General features: G+C 33.4%; 1 protein-coding gene and 1 pseudogene across 1 annotated transcript; both read right to left on the reverse strand.

Moving 5' to 3' along the window:
• Nucleotides 1-10,470: 10,470 nt before the first annotated feature.
• On the reverse strand, nt 10,471-11,637 carry LOC108482759 (elongation of fatty acids protein 3-like). Its single transcript, XM_017785871.2, has one exon. The coding sequence runs from the start codon at nt 11,479-11,481 to the stop codon at nt 10,645-10,647; it is 837 nt and encodes a 278-aa protein (XP_017641360.1). The 5' UTR covers nt 11,482-11,637; the 3' UTR covers nt 10,471-10,644.
• Nucleotides 11,638-23,565: 11,928 nt separating this feature from the next.
• Nucleotides 23,566-24,416, reverse strand: LOC128283680 (protein argonaute 4-like; annotated as a pseudogene).
• Between the last annotated feature and the right edge of the window lie 1,320 nt (nt 24,417-25,736).

Genomic DNA, 25,736 nt, shown 5'->3' on the forward strand with positions numbered 1-25,736 from the left:
GGATTTAGAGTTTAACATAACTTGTGGGCTGTGAAATCTGACTTCAAACTTACTCCTCAACCTCAAGCAATCTCCCACAATGAGAAGGGAATTTTGACTTTACCAACTTCCGTCTTCATGCACGCTTTACTAATTTATAAAAATGTACAAAAACACTTTTACGAATTGTCAAATAACAAATAAATCATATTTGCCTAATTTTGTAAAATAATAAATAAATAAACAGGAAAGGAAAATAGTTGCTTTTGGTTTTCGTATTTTGGATTCACTCTACGCCATCGCTATTGGTCGAATTTGAAGATTGAAGTCATCAAAATTTACAAGGCCATAAAGCCATAATTTGAAAGGTTATTTTGGGCATAATACAAATTTTAAATATAATGCTTTAGATATTTAGTTATAATATTATAAAATATATATTTGGTTCATCAATCCTGATATATGCTTCCATCATATCCAAATTCTTATACAATAATAATTCATTCATTTTGTTTTGTTCATATATACATCTCATATTACTAATGCTTTTTAATGTCAATCATTTCATAATTTTCTTTTTTACTTAAGAGATGCATCATTATATATATATATATATATATATATATATTATGTTTAAGATTTTAACAAATGATGTGTTTTCAGTAATGATAACAAATAAATAATAATGTTGATAAAACACCTGCCCATCCGAGTTGACTCACCTTCAAATTTTTGGTATCAATTTGTGTCGGATCCACATAAATTCGTTGAAAATTTTCAAATTATTTATATTGTATTAATTATACAATATTGGTAAAATAAATTATATAAAAAATATGGAAGAAAATATAAAATTTAGATTTTTAGTATTTTTATGGATTATAAACTAATTTCAAAAGTGAGAAATTTATAAATTATTTTATTTGATTACAACTAATCTAATGTAGGACTAAATCCAATTAAATAATCATTTTGGATTAAGTTCTAGTTATATGTTGTTTTGATTCAACTCATGTGTTTGCGAGTATGTTAATTTTAAATTAGCTTAAGCATTTGGCTCTTAAATTTGATAATTTTTTAAATTAGTACTTATAATTTTTTTATTCTACTTAATATTCAATTATTTTTAATCTATTATTTTAGTACATTTTTATAACACCGTTATATATAAGATAAATAGTAGCTTATGACATTGACACGTGATAATAATGATATCATAAGAACATCATCATCCTGAAAATTATATATATATATATATATATATATATAAATATGAAAAAAACAAAAAGAAAAAACTATTCATGAAAAATCTAAAATATATATATACATCCAAATTTTAAACTTTTAAATATATATATGTAAATTACAAAAATAAAAATCTAAAAAATCTCTAAATTTATAAATATCAGACCCCAAAATAATTTCAACAATTATCTTCTTCTTCATCATCTTCTTATTCTTCAATTTAATTAAAAATTCTAAACCTAAGAACCTTCGCCCTCACAATTTGACTAAACCCAACCATCCACCCATTATGTATCCTTACTCTCAAACCCCCATAAAATAGTAAGTTAAAAAATCAATGATTTACTCGATTTGATTCTTTGAATGACAGCAATGCAAAAATCATTTTTATCTTTTGCAGTAATTGGGTTTTCGCAACATAGAATTTTATAACAAGAAGAATTGGTTTATTTTTATTTTATTCAATTTTTTATAACAATGTTGAAAAAAAAGTGACCCATAATAATTTTATTTTTCTGGCCCAAAAAACCAATTCTATAATAGTTAGTGTTCTGGGAGTTTAACCTCTCCATCTTGGTCTAAACGTTAAGTTTGAATTCAAGAGGTTATATTGGCCACTGAAATAACTTAATGTTATTGGAGTTTTTGCAATGCAGTCATATTTAAAACAGTTATTTATCTTAGAAGAAAATTTAGTTTATTTTTAAAAAAAACTGGCGAGTTATTAAAAAAACGTTTAACTTTCCTAAGTAATAGTGCCTTCTTTAAGAAAAACTTTAGTTAATTTTCTATTTATTTATTACTCACAATTTTTAATCTTAAGTTGACAGGAAAAATGACTTTTATTTGTTTTTAAATAAAACCCGGGGATTCATGCCTAACTCATTAACAATCATAACTTATTATCCTAAAATTAAATGTCATGCAATGTAAAAGTTCAATTCCTAAATCCCATGTCACAGTTCAAAATAAAATAATTAAGTCTAAAAATATCAAATAATAATCTTAAAATATTTTTAATAAAAAATAAATCATTCCTAGCCGAGGCCCTCCAGATTTTGCATTCGCGACCTAACTTGGGTATTATCTGTAGAGATAGAAATAAAAGGATAGTGAGATATGAAGCTCAATATAAAGCTCAATATGAGTTCAATCATGAGGAAACCAAAGCAAATAGTAGACAAAACATACGAAATATCAATTCATAGAATAATTCACAATTAATTAGCAATATAGAGTATTAGTAAATCAGATTAATTCATCAACATAATATCTCAGTGTTCAAAGCCATATATATGTCTTATGAATGCAATGCAATTTCAATTAATTAGAATAGGTCCTACCCAACTCCATAGTATGAGTTCCCCAGAACTCCTCTACCTTTACACCGTGGTGTGGATGAACCACTAACTTTGCAGATGAATTGATAGTATAGTGTGGATAAACCACTAATAATAAAAACGTGGATGAACCATTGAGTTTTTTTATAAAAGTTTTTGCAAACAAGCTGTTAGTAGGTTGTGGATGCATAACAAATTTGCAGATTATAGTTATTGAGACGATGTGGGTAAACCACTAATCAGTGTAGATAAAAGCTGCTAATATGGTGTGGATAAACCACTAAACGGTGCAGACAAGCTGCTAACACTTCCTTCGTACATATTATCCCACCCCATGTAATGCAATAAGGCAAGCTCAAATAGATCAACATGATAACATTTAATAATGCTTTTAACAAAGTAATACGGCAGCAATCAATATGCTTATAACAGTTCAATAAAGTAGCAAGTAATATGCTTATAACAGATCACCTCAGTAGGAAATTCATGCTTATTAAGTGTTCAGTTTAACAATGTCATAAAGCATACTATACATGCAATCGCAAACACCAAAGGAATAGTCATATATGTATTGTTCACAATTCATGCAATTATATGAACATCATATTAATTTGGCCAGTCAGTTTATGGATTCTAATAGAATACATTATATCATGGACTTATTGGGTAATATAACATAATAAAATAGTCCGAGAATTAATCAGGGACTAAGCTAAACAAATAAAAAAATTCTAGGCAAAAATGTAAAATTTAAAAAACAGGGGACACACAGTCGTGTGATCAGACTGTGTGGAGGGGTTATACAGTCGTGTGGTTAAGTCGTGTGACAGACTATAGCTGTATGGTATTTCCAAAATCAACCTACAGGGAAGATATGACTGTATGGCAGTCCGTGTGGAGGGTCTTAGGCCGTGTGAGAATCGATAAACCTAGAGTTTCAAGGGGCATGGCTGTGTGGCCCTATCCTAGGCACGGTTTTGCCTTGATTCACTTGTAAAAGAACACACACCTTCACCGGGTTCTCGAGCGATGATCCTCATGTTCAAATCTAATTGAGGGTACCTAAAACGGGTCCTTCAAGTGATATTTATACACGAGTAAACATTGGCTATCAAGATTCAATTAAAATTAATGGAAGATTTCAGCAAGAAACATAAAGGATTGATTAATCGAACATAAAATTAGAGTTGGATAGTAATATTACGAAAATTCTGGATTTAAATCTTGGAAACAAGATATACGTACCGATTCTTGGCAAGAATAGAAATGCTATTGATTTCAATCACAAATTCGATAAAAACAACGATTGAATGGAGGATATTGTTAATCCGAGAAAGTAAAATAATCAATAGCAAGAAAATTGAAAATATGGTGTAAAGAAAAAAGAAATAAGATAAAAAGAGAATAAATAGAAGGATAGAGGGCAAATTCTATTAGGATTTGAAAAAAGGGAAAATTGAAATTCTGATTAGGAAAAGAAGATAAAAAAGATTGTAGGATTCTAATTATATTGGAATTTTGAGAAATGGTAATATATGAATTCTAATTAGGACAGAATTAGGTCAATTCTTATGGTTTGTAAACGCTAGGGGCGTCACTTGCAATTTTCCCAATGTTTTGCCAAAATTTTGAAATTAAAATAATAAGAAAGGAGGAGGTGTAACACCCCCATACTCGATTCGGTCACCAAACCCGAGTTACAAGATGCTACAAACAAACTAGATTAAACTTGTTCAAATTAATCATCAATACACAAACATCAACTAATAAGAATGAAAATAAAACTATGTCGAGCTTTAAAACACTATAAAATTTAGACTTGAGCTTAAATATAGACTAAATTATAAAACTTTAAATATTTGCATAAATATCGTTACCAAGTAAATAAGTATTGATATTTTATAAAGAGTATCAATATGAAAATGTTTATCGATACCATTTTGGCATTTTGCCAAATCAAGGTAACAATATTATTTTCAAGGTATTAATAAAAATTAGAAAATATCAATACTAAGTGAAATAATCAATACCAAATTTGTATTATGTTTATTTTGAAACTATTCATTTGGTTTTGTGTTGATACTTTGCTCCATTTTATCGATACTTTTATAAAAATGGTCAAAAATCACAAGTTGAAATGTTCACTTCATGCCCAAACCTAAAACTTAGTTCATAGATGCATATATGTACACATTTGATACGTATAATACTCATTCAAACCAACCTAAGTGTGTAACCAATTTTCTATCAATGGCACCACAAATTCAAATTTAAAAACATTAACCATTCAAGCATGAACAACTTAACATTTCCTGTCCATTCCAACAAAAAATTATGCTTCATTTTCTCTTGGCGTAATCATATTATCAAATAAAGCAATCCAAACTACTTAAACCATATGTACACATTCAATAAGCCAAATATACCAAAGATACTAAACTTGCACAAATAATTTCAACAACCAACAACCAAGCAACCATCAAAGTTTGAATAATTATACACTTGGTCATTCAAAATGGCATAAGCCTAATCAAAGTGCTTATATACACATACAATATCATAATCCCATTTACATATGCATATTCATTAGCTTGAGTAAATCACATTTCGAATTAGCTATTCACTTGTCACTTCATATCTCTTAATAATACCAAATCATCCAACATCATTAGACCAAGATCATGAGCACCCAAAATAACTTAAAAACAAATACAACTGTATATACATGCCACATATCTAAATCTGGAATAAATAAAAGACTAACAAAACATAGGTTGGATAATGTGAGCTCTAAGTTGATCCGACCAACATGTTCCTCAAAATAACATATTCAGAGACAGAAAAGCAAACAAGATAAGCATTACGAATGCTTAGTAAATCTATATGAATTCAACTTAACTTACCTTAACAATTACTACTAAAGTAAGTAATTGAAACACAATTATTCATGACATGGTATCCCCCTCTGGCATTCTTATATATATACATATGTGATTTCACAAAAATAACTAAGAGATCAGCTCATTAATATAACAATATCATAGTTATCAATAGCTTTTACAAGAGAAAACATATCATTTATCTCATGTTATACAATTTGCTCATTTATAACTTAGTGAACAATTCCATATTCAATCTTTTCAACTGTTTCATTTTCGTTTAGTTACCGTTTTCTTATTTGGGTTGCTCAGACAAGCTTCAGATCAGGGTTACAATACATGCTTTACTCGATGCTGCTTACACAAGCTTTAGAAAATTTGTAACACGTGTTGAATCTCAAGCTATCGGTAAAGGATAATTCAATGTTACACACATAAGATTCAGATAATCCACATAAATGTTGGACCTTAAGCCATCGTTATCCGGTGATTCGATGCTACTCACACAAGCTTCAGAGAATTCGCAACACATGCATGATCTCAAGCCATCGATCATGGAATCCCTGATCAAACACCCAATTCTTTCGAACTTTGATAACACTTATTAAATTCCAATGAATACTATTTCTCGATTATGAAACATTTCAAATTTTCTAACATCAATAAATATGTACTATTCAATTATATCATATTTCTTATCCACTTAATTCCATAAAATACTTGTATTTAGCATATAACCCTTGTTTTACGATTTAATCCATCATATGCCAAAACTAAAAATATTACATATAATATAAATTAATATGTGCTAAATATAATTCAAATATAAGTAAAATAACATAGTAAGTTTCATACAAACTTACCTAACCATAACAACCTTAAACACGACTTTGAGGAATATTTTGCAATTTTTTCTTTTTCGCTTTTATTTACCGATTGATTCAAATCCCGATCATGCAAGAAGAAAGAAGCTTGATCGATTATTTGGTTTTCCAAAAATGATGGTTTCGGCGGTAGAGAAATAAGAAAAAAGAAAGTGATGACAATTCATACTTATTTTATGTTTTACCATTTTTATTTAATAAAAATAACTTAAACTTTTTAATACATAATTCATGAAAATCCACTACTAACCATCTACCATCATGGTAAAATGCCTATTTGCCAATCCAACGTCTAAACATTTACTAATTAATCCTTTTAATCAATAAAAATCAATAGCGATTAACTTTTGCAGCTTTTACGATTTAGTCTTTTTTCCTCAAGTAAATATCAAATCATCAAAATTTTCAAACAAAATTTCAATCCACTAATATAATAGCTTTGCAAACATTTAACACTAATATTTATAAGATTGATTTATGAAAACGAGGTTTCGATACCTCATTTTCTAAAACTACTGACTTTTAGTACACACCACTTGTACCTTGACTAACTGACCAATTAATAAAAAATATTAGATCAAAACTCAATAAAACACTATAATAAACTCGTAAATATTATTAAATAATATTTACTGACTTGATCATCGGAATACGAAGTTTCAAAATCGTCATTTCCGGTACCACTAAAAAACATGTTGTTACAGGAGGATACTCAAACTCTAGTTCTAAGGCGGAACTAAAGACTTAATCATTGGGCTACTGCCTATTTCTTGATAGTTTCTAATGCTTAATCATATAGATATGTTTTGGAGTGTCTTTGGTGAAATTGTGAAATAGAAAGGAAATGAGGGATTCAAACTTGGGTCAATTGGGAAGGAAACTAGCGTGTTAACCATTAGATTTAAACTTATTTCTTGTTCAATTTTTACTTTAAATAATATTTGTTTTAGTGTGATTTTTATCCTAGGTTGCTAAAGCTTAAAGGAAAAGAAATGAGAGGAATGAGGTTTGAACTTAAAACTTCTAGGATGGAGACACTAACACCTAACCGCTCAATCTATGTCTTATTTCTTACTTATTTTAGTCACTTAATTGTATATATTTATTTTGAGCTCAACTTACATATTCTTAATTAGCTTACACATTTACTCAATTTTTTTCTTATTAATTTATTTAACTTTATAGTTTTTAACCCATTTCAATTTTTGCTTATATACATTAATTAATACTCATAATCAAGTCTCAGTATTAATATTTTAATTCATTTTACCCCTTTTTCGATTAGGTCTTAATTCAATTAAAACATACTATTTTCAAATTAAACCTCATAATCATTTTTCATTTTAGATTAATTATTATAATAATACCTAATTATATTATTTTAATACTTTAATGAATTGCTTATGACCCTAATTTCAGTATTCGTTTCAAACTCTCGATTTACTTACAAAAGCACAAAGATAACCTTATAAATTGGGGCGTGACTACTCTTGGTTTTCACAAACTCGATTCTTCTAACTCGATTTTGGGGGTGTGACAATTTTCCTCTCCTAAAAAGACATTCGTCCTCGAAATTTCCCTGTTGACACATCAAGCACTTAGCCACAAAGTGCAATATTCCTCCTTTCAAACCAACCACCACACTTTCGTTGTGAACTCTAATTCTTATGCAGTTCCAGATAATATTTCTCCTTAAACCACCTATGACTTGTCTTGAAGATCCTATTCACACGTTTGAGTGATGATTCCTTTAAATCCATGTACTTAAATGCTTGCAAATGTAAAGCTTCCACTGCACTTTCAGTATCGACTAATATTCTCTTCACTCGAGACCTTATTATGGTTGTTGTTACCATTAAATGATCATAGTTATTTGCATCTAAAAGTTTATCTTCATTTATCTCATCAAACCTATGTTTCCATGCCTACCATAATTAAAGCTTCTTTAATGAAGCATTAATAGACATCATACTCTTCAGATATGCCTTTATTTTACCATTAGATCTTGTCTAATCCTTATTGCTGCCCACAATTACATTTGTAACTCACATTACTAGTTGCTTAACTTCTGTTGCATCTTTTAGGGGTACACAATCATCAATCCTATGGCCATGAGCGTTATGAAATTGACATATATCGATTGATTAACTTTTGAAGCAACTAGGTTTCATCAGCGAAGGTGTTTCTAAGATTCCTTAATTTTCTATGTAGCTAAGAATACAAGTTGACGAAGCAAGAAGTGGTGTATAAGTTTCAAACCTATTATAAGAAGCTCTTTCAATCTACCTTCATTACTGATATTGTTGCCTGTCGTTTCTTTTATTTCTTTAATGCCGTGGAGAGTTGCAAGGTTAGAAAAATAATACCTAGAAGTACAGATCAATATTTCTACCCTAGCACAGGGGCGAAGCCAGGGGGCTGGCATGGGCCCTGGCCCCCCCTAAAATGTAAAATTGCATTTTAGGCCCTTAATTTTTTTTAAAAATTTTAAATTAGTAAAGGTAAAATTGCACTTTGCCCCCCTAAAATTATAAAAATTCGATTTAATCATTTTACAAATTATAAAGATATAAACTATAAAAAATTAAAATTTCATTCAGCCCCCCTAAAATATTTTCTGGCTTCGCCCCTACCCTAGCACCTAACTATCTAGTTTTGACTATTGTTAAGGATATTGCTACCTTGTACTGGACTGAACTAGGTTGGCTTTGAGTCGTTTCGAGTTGAGATTGAGCTTGTGGGTCTTGCTATGACTATTCTTCATTTACAGGAACACATAGGTCAGAATGAGTTATGTTTGTTCACGTACATCGTACTAGTTGTTGATATGAGGATTTGGCGTAAAGGTGGAAGTCGATTCACCCTATGAAAGTAGAAAGTCGTATGATAGAGGTGGAAGTACTAGAGTAGAAAGAAAGAAAGAAAGAGGAAGGCTTAAGTTGGGAGAAAAGGAGATAACCCCCTTTATTAAGGAGTAGAAGGGGTATACAAATGGGTTAGCCTTTTAAGCTATTTGGTGCTTCCTTACTATCATTCATCAGTTTTTTGTTAGGCCGATAATGCGATGCAAAGTGATCAAATTGTAAAATATATGTGGTAAGCAATAAATGTTTTGTCGAAATGACTAATTTGTCAAAAATAATTCAATTGTATACTCTCAATAATCTGGTGAAACAAATTTCATAAAGAAGGAAGAGATCATTGACCAACCAGGTTAGATGGAGGGACAGTAAAATCAAATCTTAAAAGATATCCTTAGCAAAGATGTCTTAAGTAACAACAAAGATGCCTCTGGCGGGATTTATGTGACAATTGCCAAATGGTGGGCAGTTGCAATGGCATGAATACAAAATAGGGCGACTTTACCGTAGTTTATTGAATTAGCACTTTGATCTTCAAATTCTGAACTTCCACACAGCATATCGGAACTTTTAATGGCAGACCGACATTTGTCTTACCAACTCTTAATTTTCTACCTGATGTCCGAAAACTAATCATAATTATTTTTATCAATAAAAATAGTTTAGGTGTAGGTTCAGGTTGTTCCCCATCTCTTTAAAGCTGATAATGATATTACAGAAATAAGATTAAGTTGAAATTCTAACCTACGTTAATAAATATTCAATTAATTGAATTAATTTTATAAAAAAATCAAGATTAGTGGTGTGTGCATAAAAAAATTGTTGTCCAACCCACTTGCAACTAATGAGATAAGGTCCCAAGAGACTCAACATGGTAGCTCTTTTTTTTATGTCATCAATCAATATCATAAAAGACTAACCTCAAGGGTTCGCTTTGTTTATACCAAAACAATCATCCTTATCAGTACTCTGTGAAGCATCCAGCAAAAAATATTCCTTTCTTGATTCACCGTTACACCATTGCAAAACACTGTTTCTTTCTGCATTATTCGGTAACATAGTTCATGACAGCACCTGAGGACAAATCTCATATTTTACCTATGTTTTTTTCTTTTTGCCAATTAAAGACACCGTCTATTCTGGCCAAAAAATGGTAATATAAGTAATGAATACGAGTAGGTGTTACAAATTAAAAATTGATGAAAGGAGAACTACAACACCACAATTTCAACCTTGGTTCTTAAAGTGACAACAAATTATTACTCCTCGGATGAGCGCCTGGTTTGAGTTCTCCAATGTAACATCACATTAGACGTCATGAAAATTAAAGCAGAAAACAATTAAATAATTAAGAAGTTAAAGCTAATGCTATATGTCATAGTTATAACCCTTATTTTCACTCATTTTTTTCTTACAAAATAACAAGGGTTTTCTAGTAATCTACTCGGATATTTAATTATAGAACTTTGACAATTTCCTTAACCGGAGCTTGTTTCCTACTTTGAACATGGAACTTCAAAAAAAGTAGCAAACTAATCCCATTCAAGACGGAGTTCAAGACCCAGGCTCCAATTCCATTGCATCCACCTTTCATGATGTGCAACATCAAAACCCCAACATGGCAAACCACGTTGCAGCTTAACAACACAATTTGACAATTTAAAACGAATGGAAAGCAAGCTCTCGGTAACCCTATTTCCGTCCAGAATCTATATCCATAAGCCGCGGAGTAAACCAGGGTGGTAAACAGGATCGCCAACACCTGAAACGACTGTGAAAACTCTAGCCAAAGAAATGACATGATTGTCAATACGGAGTTGTTGAAAAGGTGGAAAACGGTTAACTTCCGATTTTGGAAGATTACGAAGAATGTACGGAGCATGTGGAGGAAGCGAGAGAGGTAGAAAATGTAGGACCAGAAGAAGACGAGGCCCGAGGGACGGGTCCCGAGTGGGAAACAGAGGAGCCATTGGAATGGGGTTTTGGAACGGCGCCAGAACCATCTGGTTTCGTTGATTTCCGCGGCGGCGGAGAAGAGGATTCCGGCGAAGATGACAGCGGAGATGATGGACATGATTAGGCTGTGAAGAGCCTGGACTGGAGCGAGTGGGGCCGGCCTGCTGCCACGGTTGACGAAGAGGGATAATATGAGGTGGAGGGAAGAGAGGGCGAGGTAAACAGCAATGGAGATGACTAGGAATGACCAGGTGGAGCCCCATGATTGTGTGTGGCTCCAACGGAAGGTGACAATGGAAGGGTGTTGGGAGAGGTAGTAGGTCACTGCGGCGGTCATAGCGGTGGATGATCGGAGGAATATTTTGAGCTTGGGATGGCTAGTTAACTACAATGGTTTTCTTGTTTCAACGAAAGTGTTTGTTTTTGAAGGTAAAAAATAATGGTGGGGGCTACGTTTGAAAGCAGCGTGAATGTCTACTCTATTGGCAACACTAACTTCAACTGTAAATTTTTACACAATATTTATATTTATTAATTAAAATTCAACATTTTGTGAAATTCGTTACAATTTTACTTAAAATACTAATGAAACTATATAATTTGAATTGATTTTCACATTCTCCAGACTGGTTTATTACACCAATGTCGAATAACCTACTTTTGTTTTCGTTAATTAAAACAATAAGCGATGTCATTATTATAGCATAAAATTCAAATTATATTATATAATCACACATTTCTAATATCAATATTCTTTTTTTTAATGTTCAGGCCTAATATGAAATTTTGGTGCTTTTTACGTGAAAATTTTATGATTTTAACATTATATTTTTCTATTAAATTATTTATATCTTCATTAATCAAAGTCGAATCGATAATATTAATATATTTTATGTTTTATTAAGTTCTATTCGACTCAAAATATTAACTTAAAATTTTATCAAAACCTGCTTATGCTTATATCATTTTTCAAAAATTTTTTAAAAACATATTATATTATTTTTAAAGGTTAATGTTTTATTTGCGGTTTTTTACTAAAATAAATTAAAAAATTTATTTGTCAAAATAGGTTGTCACCGATTATATACAAAATGGGGTTTTTTTTCATTCGCGCCTATCTAATAGGCGCGAATCATTATTTTATATTAAATTCTTTTTTGTTTTTTAAATAAAATATATTTTTTTATTTTCGGGTTAGTATGACCCATGTATAAAAATACAGGTTGCGCCTACCTGAGAGGCGCGACTAATCGAGCCTTTCTCTGAGGCGCAAATGGTTGTGCCTATCTCAGAGGCGCAAATGGTGGGGCCCCCACGTGCTTGCCTTTTCCTCTATATATACCCCCGAAAATCAAATGAACACATACACAAAGTTTAGCATAGCAAATTGAACGGAAATAAGAAGATAGGGAGAAGAAAAAAAAGAAAAGAGAAGAAAACAAGGAAGAGGATAAGGTATTTTAGTATATTTTTTTGTAAATAGAATGTAAAGTTTTGTTTGTAATTTTATTATTTGAAAGCTATTTTGTTAGGTTATTAATTTTGTTAGCTTATGAATAAAAATTTTTGCATTAAAAATTTAATGTATTTTTTTTGCTATTCGAAACTGTTTTGAAAATTTTAAAATTTTTTTAACAGATCTAGTATTGAAAATGGAGAATCAGTTTTTCGTATGTGTTTTTTTCGATGGAGAAATTTTGACAACAACCGTGGGATGTATATTTGAATGTCGCAAACAAGTAGCAATGAGATTTAATAAAAATATCTCGTTTGATGATATGAAGGAAAAAATTAGTGAAAAAATTTATAGACGTTGTGGGAGAAGGATGTCGAAACTTTTCTACAAGTTTCCAGTTTCGACGGATCCCATAAAATTCACCGAAATGGAACTCGTAGACGATGAAGACGTGGAGACAATGATCGCTCTTTATTGTGGGACTCGAAGCAACCAAAATGCACCGATTCAGTTATTTGCTAAGTTAGCTAGTATAGAGGCAACTGAAGATCCCACTTCATTAGGTGAAGAAGATGGAGCTCAAGAGCCATGTATGGTGGTTCCGATATCGTACGTTGATAGTCAATCAACTATACACGGGATCGACATTGATCTTAATACTGCACCCGAAACTAATGTGGTTGGTGATGATGTATACCAGAGTAGTGATCCTTCTGATCACGAAGTCGATAGTGAGAGTGATCCCGACGTAGACGAAGTTCAGGATGATATTGACGATGAAGGCGTGAATGATGATGGAAACGTTAACGCATCTTCAGTCGAGAACCAGATTCGTCGTATTGTGATACACAATAATCCTAGGGTACACATGTCTCGGATAGACCCCGATGCGGCACAAGCAGTTGAGTTTCTGGAGTACCTTGAAATACTACCTGCTCACCGGATGGTTGTATATTCTGATCCTGAGGAGTTGTTCGTAGGCCAGAGATTCGAAAGTAAGGAAGAATGCGTTTTTGCCATTAAGCGGTATAGCATGAATATATCAGTAGACTATAAAGTTGTAACGTCTAAACTGACATTATATATTGGAGAGTGTTGGAGGTCGGCGGAAGGCTGCAATTGGCGGATACGAGCTGCATTTATCCAGAAGTCGCAGATGTGGGAGATACGAAAATTTGTTGGGCCTCACACATGCACTTCAACACGTATGATGAAGATCATCAAAACTTGATTCCAAAACTATCTCAGACGTGCATCATGCCAATGGTGAAAGACATGCCTACCATTAAAGTTTACATCGATTGTCAAATACGTATACGATTCCGAAGATCGAGTATCATACTAAAAGGCATGGATAGCTAAACAAATGGAAATGGAACAATTATACGGATATTTTGATGTATCGTACAATGAGTTACAGGGATGGATAGCTGCTATGAGGGAGTACGTGCCGGGGACTGTCATTGAGTTGTAGACACGACCTTATTACGGGCCAGATGACCAACTACAATCGGGAAACAACTACAATCGGGAAAAAGAATTTTTCATCGAATGTTCTGGACGTTTGATCCATGTGTGCGCGCATTTCCCCACTGCAAGCCGTTTGTGCAAGGAGATGGGACCTGGCTATATGGAAAATTTACACAAATCCTACTTCTTGCAGTTGCTCAAGACGGCAACAAGAACGTGCTCCCGATAACATTTTCCATCATCGATAAAGAGAACATGGAATCGAGGGAATTCTTCCTTACCAACCTACGAAGGTATGTTATTAGCAACGATAATATTTGCATCATCTCCGATAGAGGGAAAGGATTAATTGCCGCCATTAGGCGTTCCGGTGTGCCATGGAGATCCGTTTACTGCATTCGGCACATCGTGGCTAATTTTCAGCGTGATTATAAGAATGTAGACTGGAAGAGACAAGTTGTGAGAATGGGTAAAGGATTACCTTATCTTTTCAATATAAGTTTTAATATTTTAGGGCAGTGCTGTAACTTATCTTTTCTTAATACATATGCAGTGCACGAGTTAGAACCACACATTTTTCGCTAAAGAATGACTCGACTTGAGAGCGACATGGAGGGTTAAACAAACACATCTTTTCGACAATGGTTGGGTACTATGGAGCCGTGGCAATGGGTTCAAAGTTTTGACGAGGGCTTTCGTTATGGTCAAATGACCACAAACTTGGTAGAGGGGATCAACGCTGCGTTGTTAAAAACACGACATCTTCTAATTTCATCTGTCTTCTCAGCTACATTCTACAGGTTGGCTACCTTGATACCAAGAATGGGTCAACAACAAGTTAACCAAATGGAGGCGGGACACGTATTTGTAGAAGATGTCAGGGATGCAATTGCTGTAAACTGTCGGATGGCGAGGTCAATGACTGAAGAAGTATATTCACAACGTAATGAAACGTTTTGAGTTACTAAGACTATCGGTCGTCAACCCGGTATACCACCTAGATCCTACGGAGTTGATCTTCGAAACAGACGATGCGATTGCAGGAGGTTTCAAACACTTCATTTTGTGGCAGCTTGTGCTAAAGTCTCACTCAATGTAGAACAATTTATCCATGAAGTGCACACCCTCGAGCACATGTTGCGTGTATGGGAGAACGAGTTCCCCGTGCTTCTTGACCTATCTATTTAGGAGGTACCCCCGACGACCTTCGAGCTTATTCTAGATAAAGGGTTACGTAATCATCTAGAATCCATAACGAAATGGACATTAGGGAGAAATCTGACGGAAAGCTGTGTTGCGTATGCAGATTAGCCGGTTATAATTGAAGTAAATGCCCGCTTCAAAATTACCATGTTGGACAATCGTCGCAATTGGGTAGAAATTGATATGTAGTTCATTATATGTTAAAAGGATTGAATCACAAATTTGTCAACAATTTGTTGCAGTTAATCTAATTTGACTTACATATTTAGTATAAAGTTTATTTATTTAAATAATAAATAAAAAACCATAAAATTGATAAATAAAATGGCAAAAAAGTCATTACATAAATACAAAGTTAACTATTTAAATTTAAAAAAAAATTAAATTGTTAATTAAAATGCCAAAAATTCATAACAGAAATAAATATAAAGTTATTTATATTACAAAACCTCCTAAAATTGATGATTTGATGGTGTCGTTCTAGGGGTATATTTTTGTGGAGCTCGACGTTCACGTTGCGGGCGATTACGGCCATCAACATTCTCTTCATCCGTATATGGTGGTATGTAAAACATAGAAGAAAAATCATATGTCTCAAACGCTATCGATGAACTTGAGTCGGGAGGAGTGGAGTACTGCGATTGGTACGAGCCGGAAGGAGCGGAGTGCTGAGGTGGATACGAGCCAGGATGACTGGAGTACTGATGTGGTAGTGGGCTGAAGATATCAAACTCTGAATGATATCCATAGCCTGACGAGCCTGGGAAATAGTCATTGCCCCCCAAATCTGGATGATAAGAACTATCTCCAGAGTGTAGCTCCGGCTCTGCCTCTGGTGCATGATGCGAATATGAAAACGGTTGCCCAATTCGTGTCGTATGCGGAGGGACTACCATCGACCGCCCACCAAATAAAAATGGTTTTCCTATCTCACAGTACCACTGTATGTACTCTAACGAGGGCTGCAGATCCAAAGCACGATCCATTTGAGGTACCCTCTCTAATCAGTTGTTCCACATCGTAATATATTCTTCATGCACTTCTCCCCAATTATTTCCATATGCCCCCCTCTTGCTCATCCCATGGATATCCCCCAATTGTACTGGTAGTGTTAGGATATACTGTATGCAACCGAACTGCCGGAGTACTCGATCGCCATGATACCACTCCACTATATGAAAATTGATAACAAGCGCGCTAATACACCATAGGTTTGAGTGGACGTGGGCAGATGATGGAATAACCACCATAATTTCTGAAACGAAATACGACATCCAAACGAACTGCACATTTAATAATATTTTTATATTAATGCGGGTCGAGTGAGATAAAATAATAAAATTAAGTTTATATTCGAAAAACTTACCCCCTCTCCAGCATGATTCTCAATCATCAGACGGTATATCGGAGCCGTGTATGACCTCTCGATACCCTGATTAGTGCTCCATCTAAGGAAAACAAATTGTTAGAACAATATAATTCGAAAAAAAGTCAACTAATTCTTATAATGAGTAAAAATTCATCACCTGTTAACGAGTGGAAATATATATGATTGATGACTAATGGATGCCAAGAATGGCATTTGGTAATGTGCCCATGACTACAGCAATACAAGGCATCTGCCTATGTCCATCGCAGAAGGATATGTCGTTCGACAAAGTTCGCGATACGGCTTGACTAACACTGCGGACCCCTAACTGTATGAACGGGTGTTATGCAAATTGGATAATAGGGGTAAGTACATCAAGTGAACCATACTACCGTTTGCATCTGGCATGAGTACACCCCCTATAAGGTGCATAATGTAAGCTCGAGCGGCTTGCATCACCTCCCATTCATTGACAATACTCGACAAATGCTCAAAATTGACCTTTAGCCTTGAAAACCTCAAACTGGTAAATTTCCCCTCACTTGGCGAGCATCCAAGTAATTCATAGCAAAGGGTAACTGCCTAGAGATCAAACTTATGCCCGTGACCACATTTCCGTCGATGGGAAGCCCGAGCTGCAGTGCAACATCCTCTAGAGTGATGGTACACTCCCCGCATGGCAAATGAAATGTGTGGGTCTCTGGACGCCATCGCTCGACTAAAGCGGAGATTAAGTCGTATCGCAGATCAAAAGTCCGGAACAATGCTGCTGATCCGAACCCGGCTAATTCCAAGTATGGTATTAAGCGTTCATCTGGTAGAAACCCTACGCTATTAACACGGCCCCTCAATATGCAGATCTGCCCGACATTATTAAATTAGCAAAATAGTTAATACAATATAATTTAATTCCATAAATAACATGAGTATCAAATAAAATTTTATTACCATCTCATTAATAGTACTTGATATGTGATTATTATTATTAATCAAAGAACCCATTTCTTTGCAAATCGCAATTTAAAAATGAATTCATTTAATTTGTTTCAAAAATATAATAAATTATTTCAAATTTCAGAAACAAAACACGGTAAATATCTAATAATTTCCTATAATTTACCTACAATAAAAAAATTATGTTAGATTACAATAATAATATAATTAAAATTAATATAAACTATGTAAACATAAAAACATACGAATTAAAAATAAAAATAGAAATGGAAACATACCGATTAGTTTCTTTCAAACAAACAACCTATAAAAATAACAACAAATTTAATCAATTTTTAATAAATCAATAAAATTGTCAAATAAATGAAAAATAAAATAAAATTACACTGCATAACAAATACTTTATAACTTTTTCAAATATTGTATTGAAAAATCAAACACATGAAAATTAATTATATATAATAGTGATTTGAATTAAGATTTTATAACTTTTCTAATACCAGTAATTCTCCAATCCTTAAATCAAATGATAATTTTATAAATTTAGAGGTTTTAATTAGACAACATATAAATGAAGTATTTATTATGCTCCTATAATTGGTGAATACAATATCAATATTCTAGATTTTGTAGCAGGTGAAAGTTATCAATCGTATTGTTTCTTTTATGGTCCCAATCATATTGTATGTATATGTTAAAGTTTAAAAAAAAATGGGTTTGTATAATTTTTAACTTGATTTTCAAATAAATAAAAATAATAATCATTCTTTACAAGCTCGATCCACTATAAATGAAGCTATTGAGAGGATAGCAAGCAAAAAAGAAAGATCGGTGTGTGTTTAGTGCAAGCAGGTGAGAGAGAGAGAGATAGGCTATGATAATTGGTCTATCTTTTGTATATGTAATTTTTTGGTAAATTCTTAAACCATTCTACGAAAATCAATAGAGGATATGAACGAAAATGGTAGATAGCAGTGGTGGGTGTCTTTGGTCTCCACCCCATAAATTGATATTACCTATAATGCTGAAACCATCATACAGAGGCAATGCCATGGTTTAACATCAATATAATACATATATATATATATATATATATGTTCATAACTAAATGCGATTATTGGTTTAATTTGTTTAAATATGTGAGTTGACATTATGCTTCTTCAATAATCAGACTTATTTACATTTTATATGATATCTTAATGAGTATTTTTAAATAATATTTGCAAGATAGAGTGAGCAAGCATCCACTTCTATGTTATAACATACCAATACTTCTATTTTTAAATATGAATTTTCATTGTTTGGCCTAAAATCAAATAATAACATACCAATACTAACAATAACTTAAAAATTTAAATGACCTTAAACATCATTTGTCCAAATTCATTTTCAAAATGAAATGATTTTAATTTTTTATAAACTTATATGTTAAACTCACCAAATACTAAACTAAACACAACAATTTATAACTTAATCCTAAATTACTAATAAATTAATTTTAAAATAATTAAAAACACAAAAATTTTAACATAATCCTAATGTCAGAACCATTTTTAAATCGAGTTTTAGAAAATGGGAATCGACTTTAAGAAAAACGAAAACGGGAGTCGCCACCAATCTTTTTAGGTGTGATTGGATCACCTTATAAAATGTTTTGTTTTAAAACATTAATTTTGGTCTCTGAAAGTCGAGAAAATAGATTCAGAGTCGGTTACGCATCGAGGAAGGGTTAGCACCCTCGTAACGCCCAAAAATTGGTACCTAATTGATTATCAAGTGTCTTTAATGTCGGAAATTTGAAAGTTTTAAGATGCAAACCTCTTTTAATTAGAATGTCTCAATTTTGAAAATTAAGGCTCACTTATTTCAAACGAGTCAAAACATCACATCCAATAAGTTAGGACGCAACATTTTAAAACCTTTGAAAGTAAGCTCGTCTTTCGAAAATTTCTATCTCGAAACAACAAAACGCCATATCCAGTAAGTTAGGACACTATGTTTTGAAATCTCGAAATAATTGTTTAAGTTTTAAAAACTCAAAATCACTTAGAAGGGTGTTTGATTATTCGAATTCAACGAGAAAAGTCGCAACCCAGTAAGTTAGGGCACTACCTTTCTCGAAATTTCCAAACATCAAGCATTGCCTTTTATTTTTATTTTTAAAAAACCTTGGAATATTATTTTAAATGACGTTTTAGGATTACATATTAATGCATCATGAAGCATAGATGTACAAAATATTCTAACATTTCCATACAAACATAAATAATATCATTAAGACAAAACTAAATAACATGAACATACGTTTAATGAAAAAAATCATACTAGGTAAATATAAGATAATAAACAAATAAAAATATGAGTAAACTAAAAGAAAAACATAATACATGCAAAAATTATACAACAATATATATCATAAAATAGCATATAAAAGAAATAATTAAACATAGCATATAAAAAATGAAACTATGCACAAATAAGATAAATGACATACACTAAAAAATGAATAAATAGAATATTTACAAATTATAAAAATATAATGCAATAGTTCAAAATACATGAAATGAAAATATAATATATATACATGCATAGAAAATATATATTTGAAAATAAACTATATAAAAAGGTTAAATATTATAATATATAAAATACATAATCAAATGTATAAAAGATAGGAATAAATATACATATTTGAAAAATGAAGGAATTAAAATAAAAAAAAGGGTTGAAAAACTAAGATAGACGAAGAATAAAATAAGAACAAACCACGGAAAGTAAGAACCCAAGAGGGAGAGAAATTTGAGTGAATGCTCTCAAGAATTCTTATTGCTTCCCAAACTCTAGTGATTTACAATGAAGGGAGAGGCCTCTATTTATAGTTGAGCCTCCCCAAATCTAACGGTACAGATCAATTACATCAACGGTTAAGATTAAAGGATATCTACAAATTAAATCTCCAAGATTACAAGATCATATCTTCAAGATTGCATATCATATCTAAGATTGCATATCATATCTAAGATTGTATCATATCTAAGATTGCATATCCTTAAAGATTATATTTCCATATGAGTCAAGCTTATAGATGGACCTTAAATCTTTTCAAGTAATGGGCCATTTCGATTGGGCCAAATTATATGTTTGTAATTTTGTACTGGACTTGGACTTTGTTTTATTTTTATTTTTTGGGGTTTATTATTTTAAATACTGAAATGGGCCGGGCAAAAATGGGCTATTACAGTTGCCCCTCTTTGCTCATTGTCGTGTAACGAGAATAGAGCAAAGACTATAAAAGGACCCATTTTTTCCGGTCTCATTAGCTTCAGACTTCATGGTCCTCAATCTGCTCCTTGCAAACTCAGGATTGTCATGTTGATATCTTCGATCTGCTCTCCGTCGAACACAGAGACGCCAAATCTGCTTCTTCAATTTGTTTTCTAGCAATACAGATATGCCAAATCATCTTAGATCTGCTTCAGCGTAAACATGTGAAAGCCAAATCTTCTGTGTCTTCGATTTGCTCCTTGTAAACACAAGGATGCCAAATCATCTTAGATCTGCTTTAATAAAATCATCTGAAGGTTAGATCTTCTATGTATCTGCTCTCCGTCGAAATGGAGATGCCAGATCTGTTATCTTCGATTTGTTCCCTATAAACACAGGGATGCCAAATCTGCTATCTTCAATTTGTTCCCTATAAACATAGGGATGTCATGTTCAAATCTTCGATCTGCTTTGCTATAAGTATAGGAATGTCAGATCTGCTATATTCGATTTGTTCCCTATAAACACAGGGATGCCAAATCTGCTATCTTCAACTTGTTCCCTATAAACACAGGGATGCCATGCTAAAATCTTCGATCTGCTTCGCTGTAATCACAGGAATGTCAGATCTACTATCTTTGATTTGTTCCCTATAAACACAGGGATGCCAAATTTGCTATCTTTAACTTGTTCCCTATAAACACAGGGATGCCATGCTGAAATCTTCGATCTGCTTCATTGTAATCACAGGAGTGTTAGATCTGATATCTTCGATTTGTTCCCTATAAACACAGGGATACCAAATCTGCTATCTTCAACTTGTTCCCTATAAACACAGGGATGCCATGCTGAAATCTTCGATCTGCTTCGCTGTAAGCACAGGAGTGTCAGATCCGCTATCTTCGATCCGTTCCTATAAACACAGGGATGCCAAATCTGCTATCTTCAACTTGTTCCCTATAAACACTGGGATGCCATGCTGAAATCTTCGATCTGCTTCGCTGTAAGCACAGGAGTGTCAGATCTGCTATCTTCGATCTGTTCCCTATAAACACAGGGATGCCAAATCTGCTATCTTCAACTTGTTCCCTATAAACACAGAGATGCCATGCTGAAATCTTCGATCTACTTCGCTGTAAGCACAGGAGTGTCAGATCTGCTATCTTCGATCTATTCCCTATAAACACAGGGATGCCAAATCTGCTATCTTCAACTTGTTCCCTATAAACACAGGGATTCCATGCTGAAATCTTCGATCTGCTTCACTGTAAGCACAGGAGTGTCAGATTTGCTATCTTCGATCTGTTCCCTATAAACAAAGATATGCCAAATCTTGTTTCTGTAATCTACATTGTCCCATAAAAGACATAACTTGTATAATGCGTATGAGTTCATGCCTAATAATTAGGATGCTATGATCGAAGTGAGTCAAATTTTCCTAATTAGACATGTTACAATGCAAAATGTTATGAATATGACCCCTATTTCGGACGTCATCACTTATTCCCTCATCGAAGTTTTATCTTTATATTTCTTGATGTATCAATCATACTCTGCTCGTATGCTTTGAATACACTTAGTCCTATTGTACCATTCTCCGAATGTTGTGACCTTGTTGGAGATGCTTGTGAAATGGTTCTCTCTTAGGATCGAATCTTTTGAATTATCCAATCATCATTTAGACTGAAGAAGAAATTTCAGTTTCCCTGAGTATATCTGACCCTCACATATATGAATTCCTTAAACAATTGTCCTGTTTCAGTTTCTTGTATTATCTAGAAATTTCCAGAGTAATATGCAAAACTTCGTTTGTAAAGATATTTAGTTCATCAATCATTACTTCTATGCAACACACTTTATGAATAATAGAGGACGAATAAATAGATCCAGAGGATAATGAATTTGTCAAAAATACAAAGGAAATTAATTTGATAGCTTATCTTTGAGAAGAAAGAGAATCTAAAGATAGCAAACAGGACAAAAGTTTAGATGCCCTAGATATCGCCGCTTGAGCGTCTATACACTAACTCCATGAAGACCTTTTTTAGTTTAACCTGTGTTTAGAAGACCCAAAGTACTTTGTTAATGCCCTGATATGTAACATACTTCACTTCTCGTCGAATCCGGTATAACAAGGTCACTGCATGACTTTCCAAATTTGAGCTGCCCTTTTGGGTTTTCAACTCAAAACCCCTTTGGTCTCAAGGCGCCCTTTGCGGGTTTTCACCTTGGCCTTTCCATTTTTTTTTCGAAAACTCAAGACGCCCTTTACGGGTTTTCACCCTGAATTCTCCTCTTTTTTAGACAAAGTATTTTTTGACTGAGTCTGAATTCACCGGACCAGATAAATTTTTCCTATCCATTTCTTGTCAAAAGCAGTGCACCTCTAGAGAAAACCCTCTTCGCAACATATGGCCCTTCCCAATTCGGCATCTTTTTGCTGGAAGGATCCCTTTTAGCACAAGGTTTCCTTTATGAAATTCTTTTGGACGAACCTTCTTTGCCATAAGTCTATGTCATCCATTCTTGGTACATTCACTTAGGATGAATACTTTCAAGTTAAGTTTACTAGAGGTATTCAATTCTTGACTCCATCAAAGCTTGGAGGAAAAATCTTGATTCATAAACCCATGAGAAAGGGATTGCCCCAGTAGCAGTCCTGGCTGTTGTTTGTCAAACCCTACAAAAAGATGGTTCAATGATTTTCAGCAGACAAGAATGAAGTTGCTGACTTTATCCATCAACCTGGAAAGCTGAGGTACAGAGATTACTCTCGGAGCATACATCCCACCATGACTCGATGATGTTTCTGAAGTATCCCTAATCTTCATAAATTGCCCCCAACTGTGAAGCTACCAAATGAGTGTAGCAAATAGGAGCCACAACAAATATGGCTGTGGAGATACATATAGGATAGATAATGAACAAACTCTTACAGATCATCAGCCGAAAACCTAGCCTGGTCTAAGAGAACATGATAATGGGTCTGCCTCGTGATTCCAATCATTCCAACATGGGTACCAAGGTAAAAATCATTGTTCTTTGGATGACATACTTTGTTGTCAATGACAGTACCATGTAGCACATTGTCAGGAGATCCCTGCTGAAAAAACTTGGTATGATGGTTTTTCGTACAACAATAACCACAATCTTTAGGGTTCCACTTCTCGTCAAGGAACTTGCAAGCCTCAAAAACTTGATTAAAACTTGATTGAATTGAAACTCGCTAACCCCATCCCTGAAAATAATGATTTGATCAGGTTTCCTCTTCCCTAAACTTGTATAGAAGTCTAAGAGAGCTTTCTTCATGATACCGTCATCCACTTTGTCAGAAACTGGTTTTGAAGAAAGAATCTATCATTTTAAGCTTCAGAGACTGTGTACGGCTTGATGCCCCATAGCTGGAAATCAATGGCCACCACCTGGAGCTAACCATCGCAGCTATTGACGGCATATCAGGCTGCTCAAAAAAGCCAAACAATGTACCCATTCAAAGGATGATGGTTGGAACCTTTGAAACAACTAGAATTGAAGGTGTTTGCCCCAGCGGAAGCATAGAGAGTAGGCGGTAGTTTCTTATGCCAATTTTTACCAGTCTCAGTCATCTTCTGTAATTTGTTTTTTCTTCTTTTTCTTTTCTTTTGGCAACCTTTGTTGTACTGTGGTATGGCGCATTATCTTTGAAAAGACTGCAAACTTTTGGCATTGTACAGTTATATAATCTTTTTTTTTTAAATGGATGACTTTTGACTTTGTAATATTGGCATATGAAGCTATCTCCCCCTCTTAATGGAGTAGTTGACATCCACAAAGATGAGTCATTGTCAACTTGAAACTTTTGACGAGCTCGGGCCCATAACATACATGCCCCATAAGTCTTGACTCCTTTAAATTTGGCATTCATTGTACAACTGATGCGATCCCTTTCCATGGTGGACCAACAGTGCCCCAAAACCTCATGTTTATCCTGGCAATTGCAAATCCTCTTGCATGCGTCTTTGAACCACATTTTTGAATTCCTATAATAGTCTCAAAAAGGTCTTGTTTTGTCTCCTCAGCTAATTCCAATTTCACAATCTTTCCTTCCTCTAAGGCTATATTTCCTACCACCACTTCATGGGGTAAAAACCATTTTCAACAAATTCGAAACAAGTCACAATTTTGTCACCTTCAAATCTTGAGATTCCTCTAAACACATATCGCACTCAAAAGGAACTCGAATCAGAGTATCGTTGTTCTGTCATTGATATCTAGGGATCTATGATAGGCACACAAAAGAATATACAAGGAATAAATGAATTCAAGAATGACTATTTACATGAAATGAAAATTTATAAAGAATGTCAAAGGTCAAAAGAATCAGAATGAAAGAATATTTACTCGGATAAATAATAAAAATATGTTTTATTAAAAATAAAAATGCTTGAACATGAGCCCACTTCTTAAAAGAAATATCATTACTCCTAGGCTTTAGAGCAACAAGAGTGTTCTAAATATTACTCCGTACAATTCTTAAAGATTACAGGAAGTTCTTCTGCAGTCCAATTGTTTAAAGAACTTCTCGGTTCGTAAGGGCGAATGCCCTCAAGGTTTCTTTGTTCAGTCCCTTCCTCATGTATGACATTGATGGGATGATTTTCATTTCCAAACACCCCTTCTCCGGGTAAGCTATCCCTCCTGACACAAAAGTCGGGGATATGTAAGGGAACGTCGTTAATTCCCATTCAACTTCTTTTTCACTTAGCCGTGACCCTCTTCTCTCTCTCTCTTTTTCTTTCTTTTTTAATAACTTTAACTAATTAAGGTCTTTTTATAATTTTGAATGCAAATGATGCAATGAAATGCTATGAGATGCAAATGCATGAATACAAAACGT

The sequence above is a fragment of the Gossypium arboreum genome, chromosome 11 (assembly GCF_025698485.1).
Source record: "Gossypium arboreum isolate Shixiya-1 chromosome 11, ASM2569848v2, whole genome shotgun sequence".
Taxonomy (NCBI): domain Eukaryota; kingdom Viridiplantae; phylum Streptophyta; class Magnoliopsida; order Malvales; family Malvaceae; genus Gossypium; species Gossypium arboreum.